Source organism: Primulina huaijiensis, chromosome 1, assembly GCF_012295235.1.
Source record: "Primulina huaijiensis isolate GDHJ02 chromosome 1, ASM1229523v2, whole genome shotgun sequence".
Classification (NCBI taxonomy): domain Eukaryota; kingdom Viridiplantae; phylum Streptophyta; class Magnoliopsida; order Lamiales; family Gesneriaceae; genus Primulina; species Primulina huaijiensis.
Genome location: NC_133306.1, coordinates 798123 through 822716, shown reverse-complemented (window position 1 = coordinate 822716; position 24594 = coordinate 798123). Strand labels below are relative to the sequence as shown.

At 36.0% G+C, this 24594-nt stretch overlaps 2 protein-coding genes across 3 annotated transcripts; one reads left to right on the top strand and one right to left on the bottom strand.

Moving 5' to 3' along the window:
- The first annotated feature begins 290 nt into the window (after positions 1–290).
- LOC140974201 (nicotinate phosphoribosyltransferase 2-like) lies at positions 291–11446 on the top strand. 2 transcript variants are annotated; one of them, XM_073437530.1, is made up of 15 exons: positions 291–737; positions 1284–1431; positions 2064–2183; positions 2325–2459; positions 2556–2617; positions 3192–3267; positions 3836–3937; positions 4540–4656; positions 5450–5508; positions 8425–8599; positions 9359–9493; positions 9564–9662; positions 10087–10186; positions 10882–10994; positions 11122–11446. In XM_073437530.1, exons 1-15 carry the CDS (start codon positions 328–330, stop codon positions 11197–11199), a joined length of 1929 nt encoding a protein of 642 aa, XP_073293631.1. In that variant the 5' UTR covers positions 291–327; the 3' UTR covers positions 11200–11446. The 2 variants fall into 2 exon arrangements, with proteins under 2 accessions (XP_073293631.1, XP_073293623.1); XM_073437522.1 differs by having other exon boundaries at positions 292–737; positions 10087–10195.
- Positions 11447–11847: 401 nt separating this feature from the next.
- Positions 11848–23592, bottom strand: LOC140974194 (DNA polymerase alpha catalytic subunit). The gene is made up of 31 exons (XM_073437511.1): positions 22266–23592; positions 21226–21513; positions 21069–21152; positions 20815–20889; positions 20557–20621; positions 20162–20252; positions 19885–20073; positions 19357–19520; positions 19139–19253; positions 18730–18909; positions 18545–18658; positions 18299–18418; positions 17901–18212; positions 17671–17763; positions 16644–16762; positions 16484–16556; positions 16330–16386; positions 16135–16227; positions 15634–15756; positions 15454–15551; positions 15280–15325; positions 14673–14786; positions 14481–14564; positions 14244–14357; positions 14067–14156; positions 13895–13971; positions 13179–13398; positions 12801–12854; positions 12603–12722; positions 12257–12331; positions 11848–12148 (listed from the first exon to the last, which is right to left on the bottom strand). The coding sequence occupies exons 1-31, from the start codon at positions 23472–23474 to the stop codon at positions 12002–12004; spliced, it is 4803 nt and encodes a 1600-aa protein (XP_073293612.1). The 5' UTR covers positions 23475–23592; the 3' UTR covers positions 11848–12001.
- Positions 23593–24594: the final 1002 nt, after the last annotated feature.

Below are 24594 nucleotides of genomic sequence, written 5' to 3'. Positions count from 1 at the left end.
ATCACCTATGTGACACCATTTTTTTTAAAATTGTCTTTGCACCAATCTTTTTTTCATGAAAATTGTGCAATCTTAATCGGATAAGATCCGTGAGACGGATCAACCATACCCATATTCACAATAAAAAGTAATACGCTTAGCATAAAAAGTAATACTTTTTCATGGATGACCCAAATAAGAGATCCGTCTCACAAATACGACCCGTGAGACCGTCTCACACAAGTTTTTGCCTTTGTTTTTTTTAATTATCTTATACTTTTGTTTTTTTATTTTGTTTTCTTTATTTCGACATTTGAAGTTGTACTTTAGTTCCGGGCGGTCCGTGATATGTACAGACAAGGCACTTCCAGCAGCATAGACGGCCGTTATTTACAAGTTTCGACATCTCTAAACAAGAGAGACTGGACCCCAAATTTAACCAAAGAGAGAGAGTTTTCTTTTGTTTTATACGATTCAGTCCTATTAATCTGCCCCCACTGTTCTCATCTTTGTGTTTGTACGCTACACCACATATACGTAAGTATTAATTTATATAATACAACGCAGTCTCAAGAAATTATGGCGGGGGCGGCGCCGGTGGCGGTGGTGGTGGCGAATGGCGTCGGGAAAGAGGAGAGACAGTCCGGAAGCATCGACGGGCCTACCAATCCCATGGTGACGCCGCTACTGACGGATCTTTATCAGTTTACGATGGCCTATGCGTATTGGAAAGGAGGCAAGCACAACGAACGGGCAGTGTAATCATACGACTTTTAATTATATTTTGTGTGATTTATTTAGTTTGTTTTATCAGTTGATACGGCAAAATTTGTTGCTCACAAAAGTATCCGCGTCTCCTGACCTGCCTTTGAACGCTTATGAAGTTTCTGCTCAATAGGCTAGTTTTTATGATTTAACTCAAGATGCATAAGATAACACATCTGGTTAGGAAAAGCACGGTGATATAGTTCCTTAATCATTATTGATGGTACTTTAATCCTTACTGAAATAAATTTTGATATAAAAAAATATGGAATGATTTGTCGTAACATGATTGTACTGGGAGAGAGCCTGATTTTATCTTCTGTATTCATATGCTAACACCTGCATGTGCCTGTCTAAAGATGACTGACATATGGTAAATATTCAAAGGTGTCTTGAAAGTTTAACCACGTCGAAATATAATAATATTATTTTTGGCCGTGAGAATCATTTCGAAATATTTTTGCTCCATAATGTATCTACAAGGAGAATGCGTAGTTTATGTGATAGCATCTTCATTGCAATGATGTATACCTTTTCAGGTTTGACTTGTATTTTCGGAAGAATCCTTTTGGTGGTGAATATACAGTTTTTGCTGGTCTAGAAGAGTGCATAAAGCTAATTGCTAATTTTAAATTTACTGAAGATGAGATTGCCTTTGTCCAATCATCTTTGCCTTCAACATGTGAGGTATATCGATTTACTTGACATATCAATGGTAACATAGTAGTTTGCTTTTAAATTCACATTTTTAACAATTGATCACTTGTTCTAGACAAATTGTGATATGGTGTTGTACACAAATGCAAGTGCCTGTCTTATCAATCCTTGGAATTTAAATTTCAGCTTCAGACTTGGTTGATTAGCATAAAATGATCAAGATAAGTGAACTTTGGATAAGTGTTCTTGAAGTGTTACTTATGCTTGTTCGAGTTTTATGTATAGTCGAAATATTTTAAACCTTCTTAAGATATGGAACCTTTAATTTTTGTGTCTGAAAATGTTGATGCCGATAAAATAAATGCCTTCTCTGAACAAACTTACTTGTTCAGTTCACCACTAAAGATTTTGTAATCATCCATATTCCGTATTAGATGCCCGTTGAATTGTAGGGAAGTGACTATCTAGGTACTCAGTATTAATCGACATTGTAAAAGATGATGACTCTATGCTCTCTGTTGGACCAAGGGCTCTGTTTTGTTTAGTTTTGCTATTAATCTTCACCAATAAATTATTTTTCCCATATTCTTGAAGACCTTCAAGGTCCTGTTTCGTTTGTTCCCGTGGCAGACATGATGATGAGTTTTGAATGTTTGTTTTAGGTTGGCTTCTATGACTATCTGAGGAGAATAGATTGTTCAGATGTGGAGATATATGCTTTTTCTGAAGGTTGTGTTGTGTTTCCAAGGATGCCATTGATGAGAGTTGAAGGACCAGTAGCAGTAAGTTTCTAGCAGGCGATCCCTTTTAAAGCAATCTATTTTTGAGATCTTTTTGAAGTTATAAAACTATATTAATATATTGGCTGTATCATTGGTTTTACTTTTGCTGCTTCTCATGAGTGATTGTGTTTGTCTTTTAAGGTGGTTCAACTGCTTGAAACCCCACTTTTAAACCTAGTAAATTATGCATCTTTAGTAGCTACAAATGCTGCAAGGCATCGCTTTGTTGCTGGAAAGTCCAAACTACTTCTTGAATTTGGGCTGCGACGATCACAGGTCTTATCTATTGCCTATCTTGTTTTTTCTTGAAGCACTAGTCTTTTTTTTTTTTTTGTGATTATCAAATGGATTGTCTGTCTGCTTTTCATGCAGGGACCTGATGGCGGTATAGGTGCCTCAAAGTACTGTTACATGGGTGGATTTGATGCGACAAGGTGATTCACAGTGATGCATCAAATTTGAATTTTTCTTTTTCATTTGCTGGTGTCATTTGACAATTATGTCAATTTGATTATACTTCTTGTGGTCCTTTTTTCTATGTAGTTTCAGAAAATTAAAGGAGCCATGAGGTTTCATTGTCTTTTTTGTTACCAGTCTTTTACATGGTCAAAGTCGCGGGCATGTGTGAGAAACAATATTATGCTTAGTCATAAATAATCTCAAATACCTCTGAAATCAATTTTATGAATTGAATTTGGTTGCAATGGAAAAATGTCATTGTCATCCTATAATTTTGGATGTCAAATTTCAAAAGTGGTATACTGTTGATTATTAGCTTTTTGCTTTTCGTACATGAGAGACATCCTATTTACAATAACTGCTTTTATTGTTCTTTTGAAAACAATTATTAATCCCCAAAAAGGGAAATATCATGTATCTATTGTTTGAAATCAAAATAAGGCATGCAGAAAGGACAATTATGCTTTGCACTTCAGTTTTATTTTAGCCTCCGGTTGATTATTGAACTTTATTTATGAGCTTATCTGTCTTTGTTGTTTATGTTAACAGCAATGTTGCTGCTGGGAAATTATTTGGAATACCACTTCGTGGAACACATTCCCATGCATTTGTCAGCTCTTTTCTGGTAGTTACTATGTTTTATGCGTGTCAAAAACTGTTTTCGCCAGAAAGACCTGTGCTGTATTTTTTTTTCTATGAACAAATACATATGGAATGAATCTAGGATGAGGAATAAAGTTCATATATCTTTTTATTCATTGTTATTTAAATACATATGATGGAAAAAGTTAGATACTTAATTTGACAGAAAAAATTAGATACTTAATTTGATAGAAGAAGTTAGTATTTCTATGAACAAATACATATGGAATGAATCTAGGGTAAGGAATAAAGGTCATCTATCTTTTTAATCATTGTTACCATGAATTTAGGCTAGAATATTTGCCTTATGTATTTCTTAAAACGTATAAATGGTTTATAAAATGGGGGAGGTGTTTATACATGATATTTGAAGTGCAGATCTTATTTAGGCAAGTTTTAGGGGAGCTAGTTGTAATTGACTTATTGCCAGTCATGTTACATGGCAATGAAAACATAACATATTCAGATTTACTATTTTATGAGTTGAATGTTCAGTATGTCATTAACTTGCTATGCATATGATCTGTCATATCAAACATTTCACTGTGCAGAGCTTTGATGAGATCACCAAGAAGTCACTTCATAGTTCTGATGGCTCAAATGTTTGTGAAGATTTTGTTAGTTTGGTGCACTCTTGGTTAAGAAAATTGAAGGTGCAGTTAATATATCCCTGCTGCTTTACATTTTCTTTTATCTTGTTCGGTTTCTACTACATTTCCGCTTTTGGTAAGAAACATGGGCTTTCTATTTCTTATTTTGGTAATTGTTTTTTGTGTTCATTATTATTGTGGAGTCCCACATATTTTATTTTTCAGTTCATTCAAGGGGTTAGGGGCTGGTATCATAAAGCTTAAGAAATAGCCCAACATTAGACCAAAACTTATATCAGTACATTTTAACTGCATATGCCCATAAATCACAAGTTAACAAAATCACTTACTCTGGTGTGAAGTACAAGTATCCCCTAACACTGATGCTCTTCAATTCTTATTCTGTGTGCTACGTTCTGAAATTTTGGATTAAGTTCTAAAGAATTTAAAGTTTTTAATGAGCATGATCTTTATTTTCTTATTATCTTGTCTCAAATTATAATAAAATTGCGCCGTAACTTTCTTATTGTAATTTGTTGAGATGAGGTTGAATATCACATCACCTGACTAAAAAGGTTGAGATATCTTTCTGGTATAGTTTTAATGTATTGAGAAATCTTTGCATTAAAATGGTGTTCACTGATTCAACATTTTCATCTGATTAGTTTTCAGATTTATTGGACAGTATTTTTGGCGAAACAAATCAAAGTGAGCTGGCTGCTTTCATCTCGTATGCTCTTGCCTTTCCAAGAAACTTTTTGGCCCTTGTCGACACGTATGACGTAAGTGAAATTTATTAGCTCAATGGATTCTCTTTGCTTATGCTGTCTTGTTTTCGATAACATTTTTATTTTGGAAAGGCATGTTTACTGACTTTCTGGTCAGTGGTTATCAAGAAGTATGTAATAATTCCATGCAGATACTAATCCATTGAATTACCCCCTCCATGACAATTCATCCTTTGCCCATCTTTGTTTTTTTTTACTAGCATGTGGGGCATGGGAATTGTATAATGTCACTCAGGTGTATTCTCTAATTATATAATTAAGGGCCCTGGATGCATACTATTCATCCTTTAGGGTAACAAAGCAGCAAATGTTTTCAGTAACGTTTACATTTTCTAAGTTGAAAACTTCAGTGGTCAGATGAGTTTTTCCAAAAGTTTTTGTCCATTTTATCTCTGTAGTTTTATACAGATCCTTTCATTTCATTCAGCTTCATTTGGTGTACTTGTTTCAGTTTTAGCATGGCTTCTCAGTTTGCCTATCTATTTTTTCTCATAAGACTATAAGAGCAGCAATCTATCCTTTATGACAAATAAACAACTAAAGTTGATATTTCCAGATTGCAATATTCTTATCTCGGAGAAGATTGAATTTATATGTTGAGAACCATGTGAATACTTCGAATTCCTTTTTAATTTTTTTTTAAATTGATCGCGCACAAGAATCCATGTGGCGTAGCATACTGGCAAAGTTACGTGATACATGTAAATTTCATTTATTTTCGTCACAATCTCAATACCAGTTCCTATTTTTTCTGTCATGAAGTGACTCTTGTAATCTTTTTGAACAGGTAATGAGAAGTGGCATTCCTAATTTTTGTGCAGTGGCTCTAGCTCTAGACGAATTGGGGTGCGTCCAAGTCTTATTCATGTGTCGCTTCTTTATGCATGTATCCTATCTATGCTAGCTTTAGTTTGTACTTGTTTTTCAGTTTTTAATATTTGTTACGAGGGTCCACCATGTGTAGCCTCTTTGGAAATTGTGCTTCTTTCAATATAGTTTTGCAAATATCTATCGTGAATAGTACAAACATTGAGTAAGTGTCGGTGTATCAGGTGATGTCATGGAAAGACATCATCGATGGATGGATAGTTTTCTGACTATGATAGGATTTGGGATTTCAAACAGTTCCAAGACAACAGCTAGAAGATCGGAGCTGAGCTATAATATTTGTATGTAGTACACGATTAACTAGAATCTTATAGCTTTTTTACCGTTCGAATAATTTCTAGAAATTATTGGGTTACTTCTTGGTTGTATGTGATTCTTGAAACATTGAAGGTGGATTACTCCTTTTCAGCACATGAAAAATTTGCACATTTGTGTGAATAGATTCGAATTTATTTATTTTTTGATAGAAAACTAGATTTTATTATAATAATAGAGTGGTTTATAGTAGAAGCGGATGAGTAGTACACAAAACGTGTTACAAGAGAGATCGAAAAAATACTACCACACTATCGTCATGACCATATAAAATTCCAATCCGTAACTAAGTCTGAAATAAATAAGTGATTAAACTCTGGCAGCTTAGTCGTCCAAGTCGACGCTCTGAATTTTATCTTAACCAAGACTTTGTCCACGGACTCCGACAAATCTGTAAATATTCTATTATTCCTCTATAACCATATCGACCAAAAGATGCAATGAATTACCATATACCAAAAGCTCGTAAATCTTCTCCCGGTAGGAAATCCTGGCTTCATAATAAACAGGTCATGTGCCTTACTCAGAAAATTCCATTGAAATCCCAGCTCTTGCAACACTTTCATCCAAATACCGCTCGAGAAAGAGCAATGCACCAATAGATGGTCCTGATTCTCCTATTTTTTTCGACATAAGCTACACCATTGTGGGCATAAGACACAAGCAGGCCATCTTCTTTGCACTGAGTCACAAGTGGGCAGTTTCTCCAAAGCCACGATCCACGATAAAACTTGAACCTTATGCGGGATAGGTACTTTCCATATATTATAATAGTAGGAGAATAAAGGGAAGTTAGAAAGCGGGAAAAAAGAGTCGTAGAAAGATCGCACGGAAACAACCCGGAGGAATCCCCCGACCACACTCTAAAATCCTCCTTGCCCAACTCCAACTTAACTTCCTCTAATATCCCTAAAAGATTAGTGAACTCACCTACTTCTACCTCATTAAAGTCTCTTCTAAACCGCACATCCCATTGGAAACTCTGAAATCAACAACATCTACAAAGTTACGGATCGGTTTGTTGGTTAAGGTGCATATTTGCAACAGAGATGGAAATCGATCTTTAAATGATGAACCCCTCCCCCTCCAAACATCCTTCCAAAAACGAATGATATTATCCTCTTTTATCACTGCCCTAATCAATCGATGAAAAGTCGAGTGAGAACGAGAGATAAATTTCCAAGAGCTTCTAAATGTCGAGATCCTAGCCAACCCCACGTCCCACCCATTATCTTGAAAACCATAAATGCTCTTGATTACTTTTTTCCACAACGTCTCCATTTCCACTTAACATCTCCACCACCATTTCCCGAGAAGTGCCTTGTTCCTCAAACAAATATTCCTCAACCTCAGGCCTCCTTTGTCCTTTGGTTACACACTTGATCCCACCCAACGACATGGCAATGCGTCTCCCCGTCTACTCCGTCCCACAAGAAGTCCCTCATCAATTTTTCCATTCTTTTGGCCACCCGAATTGGCACTTTAAAGAAAGACATGAAATAAGATGGCATTGCACTTAGCACCGACTTTATCAAAGTAAGTCGGCCCCCCCTGAGAGAAACAACTTTTTCCAACTTGCTAGTTTTTTTGGACATTTTTGATACCCAGAAGTCCGAAGTAGTAGGATTACCTCCCAAAAAAACCTTGAGATACTTAATCGGTCAATTATCTTTTTTGCACCCAATTGCTATTGCCAATCCATCAACTTCCTCTTCTGAAAAATTCAGTCCCAACACAACACTTTTTTCCATATTAATTTTCAAGTCGGATTTAAGACCAAAAGAGTTGAGTATTTCCACTAGTGCCATCACATGCCTCTCTGACTGGGCAAAGAACAAGGTATCATCCGCAAATTGGATATGCGAAATCTCAACTTTTTCTCTCCCTATTTCGAGCCCTCTTACTTCGTTAACTGCCTTGGCCTTGTTTACCACCCGCCCCAAACCATCGACGACTAGGTTAAAAAAGAAAGGGGATAATGGATCCCCTTGTCTGAGGCCTCTCTCCCCTTTAAATTTTCCCCGCGGCCTTCCATTGATAAATATCGAGAAAGAAACATTAGAAACACCTCCTCCATCTATCTCCAAACCCTTTTTTTTGTAACACAAAATCCAGAAATCTCCAATCGACGTTGTCGTACGCCTTTTCCAAGTCAACTTTAAGCACCCAGCCTTTCTTTTTCTTCCGTCGATATTCCTCCACAATTTCATTCCCAATAAAGCAACAGTCCAGAATATGTCATCCTTTAATATAAGAACACTGGTTCTCCGCTATTGTATTGCTAATGACTTTCTTCAGCCTATTTGTTAAAACTTTTGCCAATATCTTATACATGCTTGTTGTCAAACTAATTGGTCAAAATTCATTGATCTTAATAGCTTCTTGTTTCTTTGGGATTAAGTTACATAATTGTAGAGGCATCATTCTTAAATCAGGTAAGCCACCTAACTTCCCTTAAACCGCTATTCGTTGCTAACAAGTATTTTCCTATTCATCCCACTACTACAGGTTGAACATATTTTCCTTCCGAGGCCTTGTTTTCTAAATATCCTTTTGCAGGTATAAAGCAATAGGAATCAGACTTGACTCCGGTGATCTTGCCTATCAGTCATGTGAGGCTCGAAATTTTTTTCGGGTGATTGAGAAGGAATTTGGAGTCTGGGATTTCGGAAAGATGAGCATCACTGCTAGCAATGACCTCAATGAAGAAACTTTAGATGCTTTAAACAAACAGGTATAGAAAAGAAGCATTTAGTTTTCGAAAGCCATATATATGTTATTGTTATTTACTAATGTCATTATGTCGTCATGGCCGCGTAAATATGCAATTTTACAAAATTATTGTCAGGTGATTGTTTTATTCACCATTGCCCCCAAGTCATTGATGCAAAGTTCACCTGTTTAGCTGTGATGTGATGTCTCTTTCAACTCCATTTACTAAAGCAGTAATCTTTAGGAGCTGCCAACAACCTTCATGTATTTGCCTAAATGATATGGTTGGAAAACCAAAAGCAACTCCGCTTTTAAAGAGATTTTATCATCAAGTTTTGGGATGAAATTGAGAGACATCCTATTTTTGGTGCTCAACTAGTACGAGTCACTAAACAACAGATATAATAAAATATTTTCTCTCATTTTACAATCTGTAAACTGCTTCTACCGTCCAAGGAGCTCAAAATGAATTTGTATTTTAATAAATTTTTCTGGGCTATATTCTTTTTGAAGCCCCTACCACGTGCATTTCTAATCTATAAAGTTTGTTCTTTGGGGAGAAAATGTAACTGGAATATATGAATTTGAATGAGAAGGTCAGTGAGTAAAAGTTGGTCACCTTTTAGAGGCTTTTATTTCTTGTTTGTTGATGGAAGTTCTTGTCGATGCTAATGATTATATATTTTGCATCATCAACCTTTTGTTATTTATTTATTTTTTTAACTTTTTTTATCCGTTCGGTTTGCTTTTTTTTTTCCCCCACTTTTTATGTTTTCGCCAGGGTCATGAAGTTGATGCGTTTGGAATTGGGACTCATTTGGTTACGTGTTATGCTCAACCTGCCTTAGGTGTTGTTTTCAAACTGGTCGAAATAAACAACCAGCCCCGTATAAAACTTTCTGAAGATGTCTCAAAGGTTTGATCCTCATGATATCACATTGAACTATAATCTAGAATAGAAATTCATTCATAAACTTTTGTTTCAGGTCTCCATTCCATGCAAAAAAAGATGTTACAGATTATATGGGAAGGAAGGGTACCCTCTTGTGGATATTATGACCGGGGAAAATGAACCACCTCCCAAGGTACTTCTTTAATTTCTCCACTTTCTTAACGCTATATTGAATTCCATGGAACTTCCTTTACTCTCAGATATTCCTTCTTACTCCGTACTTCTGAAAAAGAAGTGTTTGTATCTTTTAGTGGATTCGATGATATATGGACTCCTATTAAATGTGTCACAACTGAGATTGTTTTACACACTCTTGTCGAACTAAGTTGGAAGTAAGAATCTTGCGACATCCTTATGAAATACTTCAGCCAGCCAAAAAAATTTATCGTGCTTAAGGAAGTTAGATTTTTTAGCAGCATTTAATTATGATGGTAAAACGATTGCACAAGTACGAGTTGCTAGTTTTCATTGCAATTGCACTGCCTACTTGTGTAATAAATTCTCTCGCCTCTCAGCCACTCAGTGTCTCAACTATTGCTTTAAATTCTGAAATTCAGGTAGGTGAAAGAATTTTGTGTCGCCATCCGTTCAATGAATCCAAAAGAGCATATGTGGTGCCACAGCACGTTGAGGAGCTTATGAAATGTTTTTGGCCCGGTAAATCAGGTGTAGTCTTTGGTTTCTGGTGTAGTTCCATGATATTTGCTAAACCTCTATTAACTGCATGGCGTTTTTTTTGCCAACGTGTGGCTTAAAATTTCTTGGCATCTCGATGCCGTATGTACATATGCGAAATTGCACAATGGTGGAATTAGTCTCGACTCTTCAGTGATGGTATACTAGCAAGTTGGAAAGTTATTTTTTTGGAAAAACAAAATGGAGCACTTTCTTTTCAACATATAATACCCATGGCATTAATTGGATTCTCACAGTGAGTTCCACTTTGAAATCATCGCTGTATGAAAGCATTTTCCAGGACACATAATTTGTGTATTTTAGATATCCGTCCCCATATTACCGGTGGCAAATGATAGCAAACGCTTTCATCTTCTGTACCCAAAGATTAAATTTCCATGCTGTAGCAGCATACTCGGTGCGGCACTTCATCTTGCTGACATTTAATTCTCGGATGAACCATCAATTTCTGCAAGCTATGGTATATTCATATGTGAACACTTTCATGTTTTGTGTCAATGGAACAAAATCTCATGTAATACAGCTACCACGCATCTTCTCAATCTACTTTTTTGTATCTTGGTCATTGCCTTAGGGTTATGCAATATTTATAGAGGTCATCCTTATTATTGATTAATCATCATGTTAACAATGTTTGCTTTTTTGGATATTTGTAGGAAAAGATAGAGAAGAGTTACCGCCCATAAAATCTATCAGAGAACGATGCATTAAACAACTGGATCAGATGCGACCCGACCACATGAGAAGGTTGAACCCAACACCTTACAAGGTACATCCAGTAATTTACACTTGCTGATATCTTTTTTTCCACCAGTAAAAAACAAAGGTATTTTTTCTTCCAATTTTGTTTTCTCGTAGCAAAATCCCACTGATCTGTTACTTCATCTTCTGGGCAGGTTAGTGTCAGTGCAAAATTATATGATTTCATTCATTTCTTGTGGCTCAATGAAGCACCAGTTGGAGAGCTGCAGTGAATGTGAGATACGAGAAATGGAAGGGAACTTCTAACTGGGAACCAACCACCCGCAAGGAGCACAGAAATTTACTCTTATACGTAAAATTTGGGTCCAATATAAATTTCTTTCAGGTTTCTGACTTTCCAGTATTTGTGTTGATAAAACCATATGTTAATCAATGAGTGTGGTCATGTAAACTGTAAATGAACACAACAAATGCAAGTGAACACAACATGATGGAAATATTTCCGTTTGAACTGATACATTTTTATTCTATTTTATACGTTTATAGATGTCTAATACTCAAATATAGAATAAATTTAGAACAGTTAAAATTTGCAAGTAATATATCCACATCAACGTAGTGCTGTATAAAGTTCTAAAATTCTCGAAACCTAAGTAGCATATAATTAAAATAGCATGCATCTATCATTTTAAAAAAAATCAAGTTCTAATATTTCGGATATTGTGTGATGACAATTTCAAGTGTTAACTGAATCGGGTTAAAGAAATGTACATGATATTCAGGAGAGATAAGTTAAGTCAGCAATTGGTCAAGCACAACAAGAGTTGCGCTTTCTAAAAAGCAATCAAAACTTGGTCGACTTGAATCATTTTTGAAAAGTTAGAACTTTTTTAAAATATTTAAGTTGTGCTAGTTACAATTTGTTATAAGTGCCAGGTCCAATATATATTTTTATAATACATTGTTTGAATACAGTAATTACATACAAATATTGGGGGGGAAATACTGGAAAATACATGCAGTTTGCCACACTTCAATAAGGATGACATGTAGAGTGATATGACCACTTTTCGACTAAACAATAACTATTAAGTTTTTCAAATCAACCCAGCCATAAGAGCACCTGTCTCGGATTTTCTGCACTGTTGCTGCTGCGACGTCAACCAGAGGCCGAATTCTGGAAAGCTCTTTCTCCACAGCCAATCTTTTGTCGACTTCTATCTGAATTCAATGCAAACTTAAGTCTAAATCTATTAATTCATTCAGGTGTACGTTCTCATTTAGTGTTGGCCATTGTAAAGGAGAAAAGGCGTCAGAGAAAAATATAACCTTGTCAACGTGGTGTGATGTATCCAAAATGTAGCAGAAGTAGGTTAGCTGCCGGTACAAATCTGCTTCAGTGTACTGAAGTAAATTGCAAAGGAAGATCCATCAATAACAATCTTCGATCACAGAAAATTTGGAAGTTCTGTAATGTTCTAATTGAAATTTTATCTTTAACATTGTTGATATATGAGTCGATTCTGACTAAATTACTGTACAATGAGCTAAACTAATAATTGGTGACTAAATGGATCATACATGTTAAATGAATGGTCACAAACTTACAGAAGTAAAATGATATTTTGATGAGATTAATTTTTGACGAGCAAAGGAGAAGAGCGAGGAGACAAACCTTTCTTAAGAGATGCCCATTACAGCGGGGATAGTTTGGACAAGTGGTTCCTCTCTCGGAATCCCCAAGTAGTCGAAGATTAACACTACGGGTGGTATAGTTGCAAGTTTCATCATCACACTGCAAGAAAAGAGAAATGAAGTACTGTTTAACTGTGTTAAGATGTACTGATCTTGAGGCAACAATGCAAGCATTTACCATCATTATGCCCCGGTAATATGTTGACATAAACCCTTCTGCTTGCTTTTTAACCTGATAAAACCGAGCATTGCCAAGTGATCTTGAAATCCCGTTGCAGAATTTATAACATAGAATTTCATGAAAAAACTGTATTTATGCGTCAAGTATAGAGAACTTCGAGGAGAATTAAAACTACTCTATTGTCAGCCAAACACTCTCTTTCCTGTGGGGTTGAGGCTGATCTCTCCACTCCCCATGACTCTAATACATGAGCAATTGTAAATTCATGGTTCTCAACAACGAAAAACTCCAAGGAGCCTACCACCACATATACATTGTTTCGAGGAGCAAAATTGCCTTTTACATGCATATATCTAGTGAAAGAAAAGAAATTACCTGGTTAGCTATAAGAGCAGGAGATATTCTCCCTGTATCGCCTTCTTCTGGGCATTTTGGACACCGCAGCTTCTGCCAGAATTTATTGATTGATGATCCATCTTGGATATCTGTTGTCATTGGATTGATTGATGCACACACCGAGCTCAGAATAGGGGAGCATTCAAAGGTGCTGAAGCAACTGGGGCATGATAAAACCAGAGGTTGACAACCTCGATATCTGCAATTCAGATTACATCAGATCCAACAAATATTCATACCCTGCCGATTCAGTGATTTTGTAATAAGACAGACGAAAACAACTATAGGATTCAAGGAAGCAAGAGGGTGATCTTGGTTTTGTGATAAACACAGGAAATTATAGACGATACACAAAATGAAGGAATCTGAAAACAGGGGAGGAAAATTACTTCGATTTACTCGAGCAAGAAAGCAAGCCTCTAGAAAACATGAAATTTTTTAACATTCCGTCACTCAAAAGAAAAGAATATTTGCTAATGTATGAATACCAGAAGATGGGATTAATCCTTTCTATCTTTTTAAGAACTTTAAGCTATAAAAGTGAGACATTTTACACCATAAATCAACGGTCAACAAAACAATACAAAAGAATTACCAGGAATGTGAAGAAAACATAATCTAGATCTCGACTTTTGATAGTTTGTGGATTTGCTTAGCACGGTACTAATGAATATCATTTACAAAGAAATGGGTACCTCTCTCGGTCATCAAATGTAATTAGCATCGAGCTGGAAGGATCATTGCTGACAGAATCATTGAATTGGTTATGGAACTGAGGAAATAAGATTTAACAGTCAAACATTTATATCCAAACTGCAATTGTACACAGTGTGCTTGAAAATACAGAAAGCGTGCTACATAATTTACCTTTGATGAATCAAGCCCCAAACAATCAGCCAAACGAGATGGACTTGTACCCTGTATTGATGCACAGAGACGTGATATCACAGGATGAATCTGCATAACATTTGAAAAGTTTGAGCAAAATAATGCACTAAATTAAAAAACCAACAGCCCCTGTCACCTAAGTTCAGCAAAACAAACCTGTTGTGCCAGATAATAATCAATGTCAATTATCCAGTTCTGATTGTCTCCTTTCAGTTCATCAGGATGCCTTGCTCGCTGGGCAATTCCCTTAGAGGTGCTTGAACCATTTCCCTATAATATGCAACAAGTGATCAAATACTGTTTGATATCAAGATTAGGAACTGTCACAAGGGACCAGCAAACCAAGCACTTATCTATCTCACCAAGAATGGTAAGAGAAGGTGAGAATCAGACCTGCTCAGCACAAATTATATAGGGTACTGTATCTCCAGAAGAACAACCAGTCACATAACCTTGTTTCTTCAATCGAAGTGCTACCTAAAGAGTAAAATAATACACGAACAATAAATATAAGAACAAACTAAATGAAGTAAAACACGTAAATATGTTGCCGGTAGTTCTTACAATTAGCTGTCACGACCTTACCTCTACATGAGGCTGATTTCTAGCATCAGGATATGCTTCAGGTGGTTTGGTTAGTGTCTTGGTGATCACATATTTTTCTAATGGTATTTGTCCAGTCCTCATTTCCTCTTGTACCTGCAATTAAAATAACACATAATTCACGCTGGCTTTCTTTTATCACTGAATCATACTACCAAGAGAAGTAGCAGGTGCATGATGGCGTCCTCATGACAATGGGCTTAGGTTCCAATTCCTTGTCTTTAAATATTGCATGCCCATGATACAAAATAGATTAACGTGTCACCCTAAAAAAGTTGAAGCCTCGGCCAATCTTATGGCTTCAAATGATTTGTGTGAAAGTAAAAAAAATATGTGAGTAATCTATAAACATATTTTAATTTCTCCTATAAAATATTTAGACAAAACAAATCACCAACGAAGGTCCAAAAAGCATCAGCATGATTCAAAATATCATATCGTACAACTCATAAAAGATTATCTTCTATCAAAGTCAATACTGCTAGTTATACATAGTATTTAATAATATAACATAGGCATAGATGAACCTAAAAGAGATGACTAATAGTTAGAATTGAGTTGGGAAATGTGTGACTAGTTTAGAAAGTACCTTCAAGAGAGAATTGTGTATTTCTTCAACAACATCCTCACAAGACCTGCAACATCGCAGCCATATACGGTAAGCTTCCGAAATTAAGTAACAGTAGGAAAACTCAAAATCATTAAATTCCATAACCAATTTAACCAAGTAAAATGATTTTTAAAAAAAGGCAAGTAAACTCGCCCTCCGGATAATATTCGACCAAGGCAGAAATCTCCCATTTCCTTCGATATCAAGCTCCAGTCACGACGAACCATATCAAGACCTTTCCGCTCAATAACCTGCACCAAACTTATTAGCTAGTTGCAACAGAAGAGAGGATACTAGATTTATAGAATCACCAGAAAAGTTGTAGGAAGCCACCTCATAGGACATCCCATCTTTAAACTGCAATTTGACAGCAGCATATTTCTTCTTCTTGAGCAATAACATTCTCTTGTACAACCCATCAAGGTCAATCTCCAGACACCTGTATTTCTTGTTGACCTAGCAAAAGAAAAAGGAGTTAGTCCATGACAGGGATATGGATTATAGAATGTACGCATTCACTTCAGTTGCCAACCGACGAAAACATTTCAATAAAGCCACAAGTGTTGGTTCAAGTAGAGAATAAATGTATGGAAACAATCTTCCATTACATCCAAAATGCTTAATCTTTACCCAAACTCATGATCGATAGGATTTATATAAAAAAAATTAATATAGCTATTTTGAGCATCATTTTAATGATTCAATCATAATACTAATTCATGCTTTTGGTTCAATGTATTGCAGCAGATATACATTGGATAGATAACACAGAAGTCCCATTTCACTCAACAAAGAACAATTACACCTAATACTATCATGTAGATCCATGCACACCTCTTGAATGACCTTTCCTGCAATTAATTTAGCTTTTCCAACATCATCAAGTCCACTGTAGATCATTATTGAATCCGTGTCACCATAAATAACCTGATTGGAAATAATAGACGAACTTAATAGTTTAACAAGTAGCAAGTAAACAAGAATCAACATGAATATAGAGATTTTGAGAGCTTTGTTAAGAGTATAGACCTCTAAGTTCAGCGTATTTTGAACAAGATCAACGGTGCTCTGTAAAATTTCCCTTCCCTGCGGACAGCTTGCATGAATCGGTCAACGAAATTCTCCATTTCTAATATGCTGATCTAACATGACATCATACATATTTAAGCAATGATGAACTCACTTGTAGTGTTATAAGTTCTGCAAGTGCTTTTGCATAGAATCTGGAGTTTGAGAACCCCAGGCATCCATACATGCTGCATAAAAAGTTTGTTTAAAAAACTAGAAATAATAGTTATTGAAGAAACACAAAATAAAACTGAAAGAAGAAAGTAAACACTAACCTATTTGCTGTCAGCTTTAGAGCTTGTTGCTGTATGTCAAGTTGCTGAACCTTGAGACCTGATGCTGTTTTTAACCATGATTTCACCATTCTCCTTCTCTCAACCAAATTCTTTAACAACTGATCAAATTTAGTTATTCATCAGAAAACAATATATTTATGCAGGTTTTAGAATCAAATGACCTTTTGGTTATTCAAATACCTGTGTATACACTTACTAGGTTACTTGGGGACTTTTTAATTTGTGCTTGTTTGTTAAGTGCTGCTTACAAATGATAATTATCGAGGGATGGTAATTAACATGAAATTTTTCATTAATAGAAGTTGAGGGTAGAGATGATTTGGAATTTTAAGAGTCAGGCTAAGAATATGATGACAGCTTGATCGAAAAGAATATGATGATAAAAGGTTGGATATATCACAATTGGTGGGATCTGGTGTTACATTGATCCATGGTTTTGACTGATTGTCAATCCTGTGGCTGTAAAGTTAAAACGCATATGCAGGACTGCATAGAATCCTTGCCTCCTTGGTGTACTTGGGCTAAAGTACCAGGCTACTGTCAATCAAAACATCTAAGGCTATGATAGTTGATTAAAACGTGATAATGCTTCGACAAGAAAAAATAGAGTAAAAATTGAACACATTAAACAGATAAAACATCATATAAATGTTGCCACGGTAAAAATATCGGTTACATAATGTTTGGAATTACATGTGCTGGTTTAAGCAATGGGATCAATCCATAAGAAAAGGAAGAATCCTTACACCCAAAGAAATCCCATATCTACACACGTCATATATCTATGAACATTAGAATAGAGTGAAGGAAATTCCAGAACAGAGTCCGGTAGAACTTTCATAATCATGCACAACGAATTAGTAAGTTTAACGGATGTCATATATTAACACAGACATCATTCAATGCAGACGAGGAATGTCTGCTTAGATGTTATTACATCATTCATTGGACATTAAAATCTCACATGCATTTCAGCTAGGTATTTATGAAATCATGGTGTTTTTACCTCTGGAAGAACTCCGGTCTTTTTACTAGATGGTAAACGGGAAACAGATCCATCAGCCGATCTGTCAACAGTTGTGAAACATATATTGTATTCCTGCAAAGTTTGATAACCAAAAGAAATGATGATTAAGAACTAAGAAAAAGGATAGCTTTACTTGAAGAATTTCATTTATAAATCTAGGTGAGTAAAGTAAAGAAGAATGCGAAGAAATAATATGAAATACTACTGACCTGAATAATAGAAGGGTAAAGACTGTTGAAATCCAGTAGTAATACATACTTGTCATATAGTCCTTTCTTCGGCTCCAGCACTAATCCACCAGAATAGGAAGGTCCCTTTTTGGTTTTCCCACGATCTTTCTCAAGAGGCTCGTCATCAAAATTTTTATCATCTGCATCAATATCTCTGCCTTCCACGCCATTTATTTTACGTTTTGTTGTCTTTATTTCCTTGGATTGAGCGGAAAACTTGTCTGGTACAATAAATTTTTTAGCATGGAATGCATGCAACAAGAGATATTCCACTCTTTGAGCTCTAGCACCCTGCAATTGGAAAACAAAGCAGCAGTCTTATATGATTAATGGTTTCATATGATTAAGCTTCTCTCTAAGTTCACAACAATTGTCACCTGAAGAGTTTTGTGCCAAAGATTGCCACTAATATTTGTCAGCTGTCGTGTGAGGGGAAGAACGCTCAAATGGAACATGAGTTCCATTGATAACCATGCATCTGTCTCCCCATACTCAATCTGAAATAGTAAAAGAGGACATACTGTGGTCATCATATGGCGTTGGCGTTTGTAGTTTTAGATAACAATTTTACACAGAGATCTTCAAAATGAAAGTTCAAAATATTAGAGTTATGAAGTCTATACAAGTTCCATAAGCGACTCAGAACTTTGAAACATTTGAGGAATATCATGAGGAGTTATCTCCTTTCTGTCCTTATTCAGCCGCGTCTTTGCTAGCTGTGTCAAGGAATAGCTAACCTGAAGAAGGAAGAGAAAAGTAAACAATAAGATGCCATACAAATCATATGATAGTAAACATTACATTCCACCTCTTTTAATAGGTCACGAGAACAGATGTAAGTGTCACATAAGAGTCGGCCAGCAACGCATGACATGATCCCTGAACTTGCTCCTGAGCCGAATGCTGAGTTTCCTTTGTAAAGTTTGGGTATCACAGAGCGCTTGAGACGGCCTATTTTGGACCACATACTGCTGGGCACCTTGCATGCCTGCAAGATGCAACGGTATGTTAAGACATTCTCAAGGAAGCTACATATGTTAAACCTAAAAGAAGACCAGAACACAAAAAAACATATAGCATACAGCACAAAAAGATAAGATTTAAATTTGATACCAAGAATGAAACTTGATATAACAAGGGTGAGAGTCATGCACAAAGGCTTTACTAGCTCTTGCAATATCAAACATTTATATTTAATGCAAAAAAAGTATTAGTACCTGCACCCTGTGTAGAAGGACATCCAGGTCAAACCCAGATATGTTGTGCCCAACTAGTACATCGCTATCCAATTTGCACAACTCAATCATCAATCGATTCAACAAAGCTCTTTCACTGCGATATGGGTCAATGCAAGTATACATTAGGAAGAGAAATTGAAGTATAACTGATTAAAGGAGGAAGCTAAAATAGATAAAAAAACACAGCTAAAACTAACCTGCTTTCATAGCAAATCACATTTGACCCTGCCTTGGCATTTTTGTCAGCTGCCTCCTTCATAAAACCCATTGGAAATATGCCTCCATCAAGTTTCCGCACAACCGTAAAGTGAGTAAGCATACCCGAACGAGTCCATTCCGAGCCCAACATGGGAATATCAATCTGGAAGTTCATAATAAATTACTAGATCAATTTGTGTTACTAAAGAAATATTTGTGAAGCAAAAAAAAATCCAATGTGCATGAATTTCCCCCAAAAATTGAAATCTATAGATAGCTCTTTACTGACAGGTGTCAAATCAGTGAGTTATGCAGTTAACAGATAGGAGCATAAACTTTATAAATATAAGCATTGGTTTCAAACACAATAACAGTTGAAAAAAAAGGAAAAACAGCGCCCAAAAATAAAACAGGAAAACAAGAGGGAATGGCTTGCCAACCACTTGAACTGATAAAGAAGAAAAGCATACAAAACTAAAATATTAATTAATGAAATAGGAAGAAAATAATATCATGCACTAAAATACCTTAGCCTTATGGCAGCAAATGACAGAAGCAGACACAATTTCATTTGTATTGTGTTTCTCGTTGGTTATAGTTTTCAAATTTATTGCTGCAACTACTGCTGGAGGTAATTCTGATATATTCTTTGAGGAATTTGAAACTTGAATATCCTTTGGACCGTCGACAGTAACCTCAAACTTACACCAGCTCACCTGATCGAATGCAAGAAAAAGGATTTATGGAATGAAAATTAAAATTAACACAGCTAAACAGCATAATACAGTGCTGCAGAAGTCTCACCCGTTGAGGAGCAGAACAGCTGGAGAATTTCAATACCGATAGCCATGATGGTCCTTTAATTTTTCTTTTGATTAGGAAAAGCTCCAACCCACTGCACTATGCATTGTATTTAAAAATCTTTCTTAAATTAGATGGTATTTGTAAGAAGCACAGAGTGAATATCAGAAAACCTGAAGCAAACATTATTGAGGAACAATGAGGCCCTCAATGAGATAAAAATCATCAGAAAATAAATTCTCAGGACAGCTAGCAATACCAAAAAATTTTAAACATTTTCCAGTGTTGCTAAGTTATGAAGGTTCTGATCATCAATGCACCCAAAAACTATAATAAAAAAGGGCAACCTGTTTGTCAATCACTGAACATAAACAAAAGGGGGCAAGTTTTATTGATACCTGTTATGAGTTCCAAACAAAGCACAGAAGCTGTTTCCCTTAGTATCCGATGGAAGCGGTGGATCCTGCAAACACAAAGAACACACATAATAACTTAAAAAGGGTCAATCTGGCATCGGATTAATCTCCAATATTCTCACATGCACTGTGTGGAATCATGTGAATCTGATATACAGAATTTGCTTGAATAGCAACAGAAACTGCTGAAATATTGAATATATATCACAAAAAAACTGATCTAATACAATCCTCGAATACCTTGAATGGATAATTGATCTTGAGGACATAGTTATCTCCATGAGGTATGTCTGATCTCTCAAATGCATAATTTCTCTAGAAAACCACGAAAGAAGCAGAGTGTGAGGATTTAATAATTGATTTTACAACATTAGAAAGACTATTCAGCAGTGTCTTCATTGGAAAAAGGAAATAAGCTGATGTAGTTCAAAATTTGCCTTCAACTGTTTAATCTGGAAAATGACCTGACACTATATCTGCAAAACAGTACAGACCTTAACAGGCGCCATACTAAAACTTGAAACATTACACTGCAGTAACTTTTTCGCCATTTCGGACTTCAAGTCTGATGCCCATTCCTGACAAAAGAAAAAATTATCAAAAAGAGGAGTGGAAAAATTAATAGGCAAGCAACTGGTGGCATGAAATTACATGAAGCCGAACTCGTAAAGCTGTCCGAGACTCTTCAACATCCTTTTCTAGCTTTGCAATTTTATCTTTAAGATCTGTTGGTGACATACTTGACTTTTCCCCATCTCTCCCTTGCTTTGAAATTGTGTCTTTGAAAGCCGTCAGAGTCATACGAGAGTCCTCAACATTTTTCTCTAGCTCTGCGATTGCGTCAATGTGTGCAAAAGAAAAGGTTGGGATGGCATATACACATCTATGCATGTTCTTTACGACCACACAACAACTGTGATATGCAGCTCCAGCTTTGACCTGTCACAATTACACCTATAGTCAACTTCAGGAATTCATGGAGTGCATTACCTCTAAACCACAAATGGGGAAGAAAATCTACCAAGTCACATACATGACAAGATATTTTAAGACATATCAGCATTGAAACAATGTTAAATATAGTTTAAGATAGCCATTTCATTGAAAGGAAGGAATTAAAACGATGTGAGTATTGTGGGAAGCAAATTTGTCAAAGACTGGTCATGTAAACATGCAAAGTAAACGGTGCCTTATATGAAACATATGAAAAAACATAAAAGCTTTATAGGTTCATTTAAGTATGACATCTACTGGCCCTATAGCAAGTAAAACAAAAGAACCAGAGGAAAGCCCCAAGAATTGATCTTACCCTCTACTTCAAATGGAGTAGAATGATGGAACTTCAAAGATGGAGAGATCAGTATATACAAATATTCATCTGAGGTTATATGTTCACTAAAAGTCCATGAGACTACGTTTCTGGAGAACTTCTGGAGAACATAACAGAAAAGGAGAGAAAAATTGGGACTTCACGAACTTGATTTTGCACCCTGACAGGACTAGACCAGAATATTACATCATTTTATCACACTCTAAAATGCTATATGCGAGTCAAAGTTACTATATAGATCATCACTATAAAGTCCATCCTCTATATCAGACAGCAATGTAGGGTTAGCTACAAAATTCAGCAGATGATCACAATTACACAAAATGCAAAACCAGATAAACACACAGTACTGCTCACATACCTTTCCAAAGAGATAAAGATTCCCAGCATTAGCACCATAAATCTCCTCATGTGCATCAAGTATGTAGAAAGGCAACGATCCATCAGACCCCAATTCGAAATCCAATTTTTCCTCGCTGGTTGAGTTCTGATTCATCCCATGCCCAGATTCATTGCACTCAGCGGTTGAATTTTTCCCTGCACTTCTCACGGCCTGCCACCCCATTTTAGCACTCAAGGCTGGATCTCTTGGCTCTACGATTTTTGCATTAAGGGTAGACACTTTTTTCTCAACCTCTTTAACAGGTGATTCATCCTTAACTTTGACTTCATTTATCAAACATTCTTTGCCCACCTTTCCATCCTCAGTTGCTTCGCTCTTCTCCTTTCTTGTCTCGTTTATTGTTTTATTAGATGAATTAGCTCCTTTCTCTGCGATGTCAAAATTAATCTCCTTGCATCTCATTATTTCACCTCCCTCGGCATAACACTTCCTTGACCCTCCATTCGCATCATCTTGATGTTCTCCATTTATTTTAATTCTAGAATCTGGACTAATGCTGCCAACGACGGGCTTCTCAATTTTGACTGGTAAAACCACTCCGCTGGGAGAAGAAAAATTTTTAGAATGGTTAAAACTCAAATTACTAATGTTCCCTCTCCTTCTCCTCTCCTTATCAGTCTCATCGGGCGCAAACTCAGCAAGCACATCATCAACAATACTATCACTAGATAAGTTCTTCTGATTATCTTTTTTAAACACAGTGGAAGTAAACATGTTAGAAATCTTCTGCTTACCCATCAATGCTGCCGCAGATGCCAACGCCGAAGGCTTTTTCACAACGTCCCTCGCCTTCTTATCCGCATCATCGTTTCCATTATTTTTCTTTCTTTTCCGCCGATCGAATTCTCCCTCAGATTCTTCCGAAGAAAAGGAGGCACCAGCGAGTGACCAGTCTTCTTCCTCACCTTCATCGCCGTACCCTAGGCCGTTGTCGTCGACAATAAACCCTTTGGCTTCCTCGCGGCGCTTGGCTACTAGAGCTTCGTACTGGTCTTCATCCACCGTGTCATAAATCGGTTCCTCCATCTTAATCTGGAAGCCTCCGGATTCGAGTTCACGACGGCCACCACTGCGAATGGCTTTGAGACGCTGTAGTGCTTCCGAACGCGCCTTCACGGCAGGACCCCGGGTCCGCCTCCTCCCCTCCACCGGTTCCTCATCTGCCATCGTTCTTTGCTCCACCAGTAAAATTCTGAAGATTTTGCTCCCTAGCTAGATCTAAAAATTCGGAGAGGAAAGATGGGTTGAAGACTGAAGCACTGGCGGGAAAATGTGTTTGGCGCCATTCTGAATTCCTTTATCCCTCGGGACTCGTTTATTTCATGGGCTGGGTTTAGTTTTTGGGCTTGTGATCCAAACCAAGATTAAAAAATACTGGAATGGATTGGGAAGTACTCGTGCGATAAGGAAATATTAACTATGACATTAATCAATTAACTTAATTAAATAAAACTAATGTATGGGTAGCTTTCGGAGTTTAATGTTCCTTATTGACCAAAAACTTTTTATGTAAATTTAAATATGGATCTCATTTATTAATATCAATAATAATGATTTCATCAATTTATTTTTAATTATATTAAAGTTGTTTCACTATCATCATATTCGAACTCAAATAGATAGTGAGAGATGATTTCACCACGAATGAATCATATTAATTTTATTGCTTGCAACCTTAAATTAATGAAAAGTCATTTTTTTTGCAAGTTATTTAAAAATTAGCTAAGTAATCAAATACGTTCAACGATACAGTTATAAGAATATGTTTATAGTGAGACGGGTCGACCTGTTTCATAATTATCATCAAAGTGATATTTTTTCATAAGTTGAGTCGGGTCGAATATCATTCTCGCAAAATTGACCGATGAGATGGTCTGAAAAATTTTTGTACAATTATGATTAATCAATTTTATGATATGTTGCATTAATATATATTTTCCTTGACTCCTACGACTACATAATGTGTAAGAAAATTATTTTATCGAAATTTGTACATATTAATAGTTAATACTGATATTATTAGTTAATTAATAAATTTTAAATTCACAAAATAAATAATTGTGAACTCATTTTAATTTTGTGTGAGATATCGACATATCGCAATGATACATGAAAGCCTAGCCCACGAGAGTGGGCAGTTTGTTAATAGTAAAAAAATAGTAATAAATGTATAATTCGCTCTACATATTACATTTAGATCAATATTTTTATATTTAGAGATTTAGGTGAGATGGTTTTCGTTATTTAAGTGAATGTTATATATATTTATTATCTACAAACACGTGTT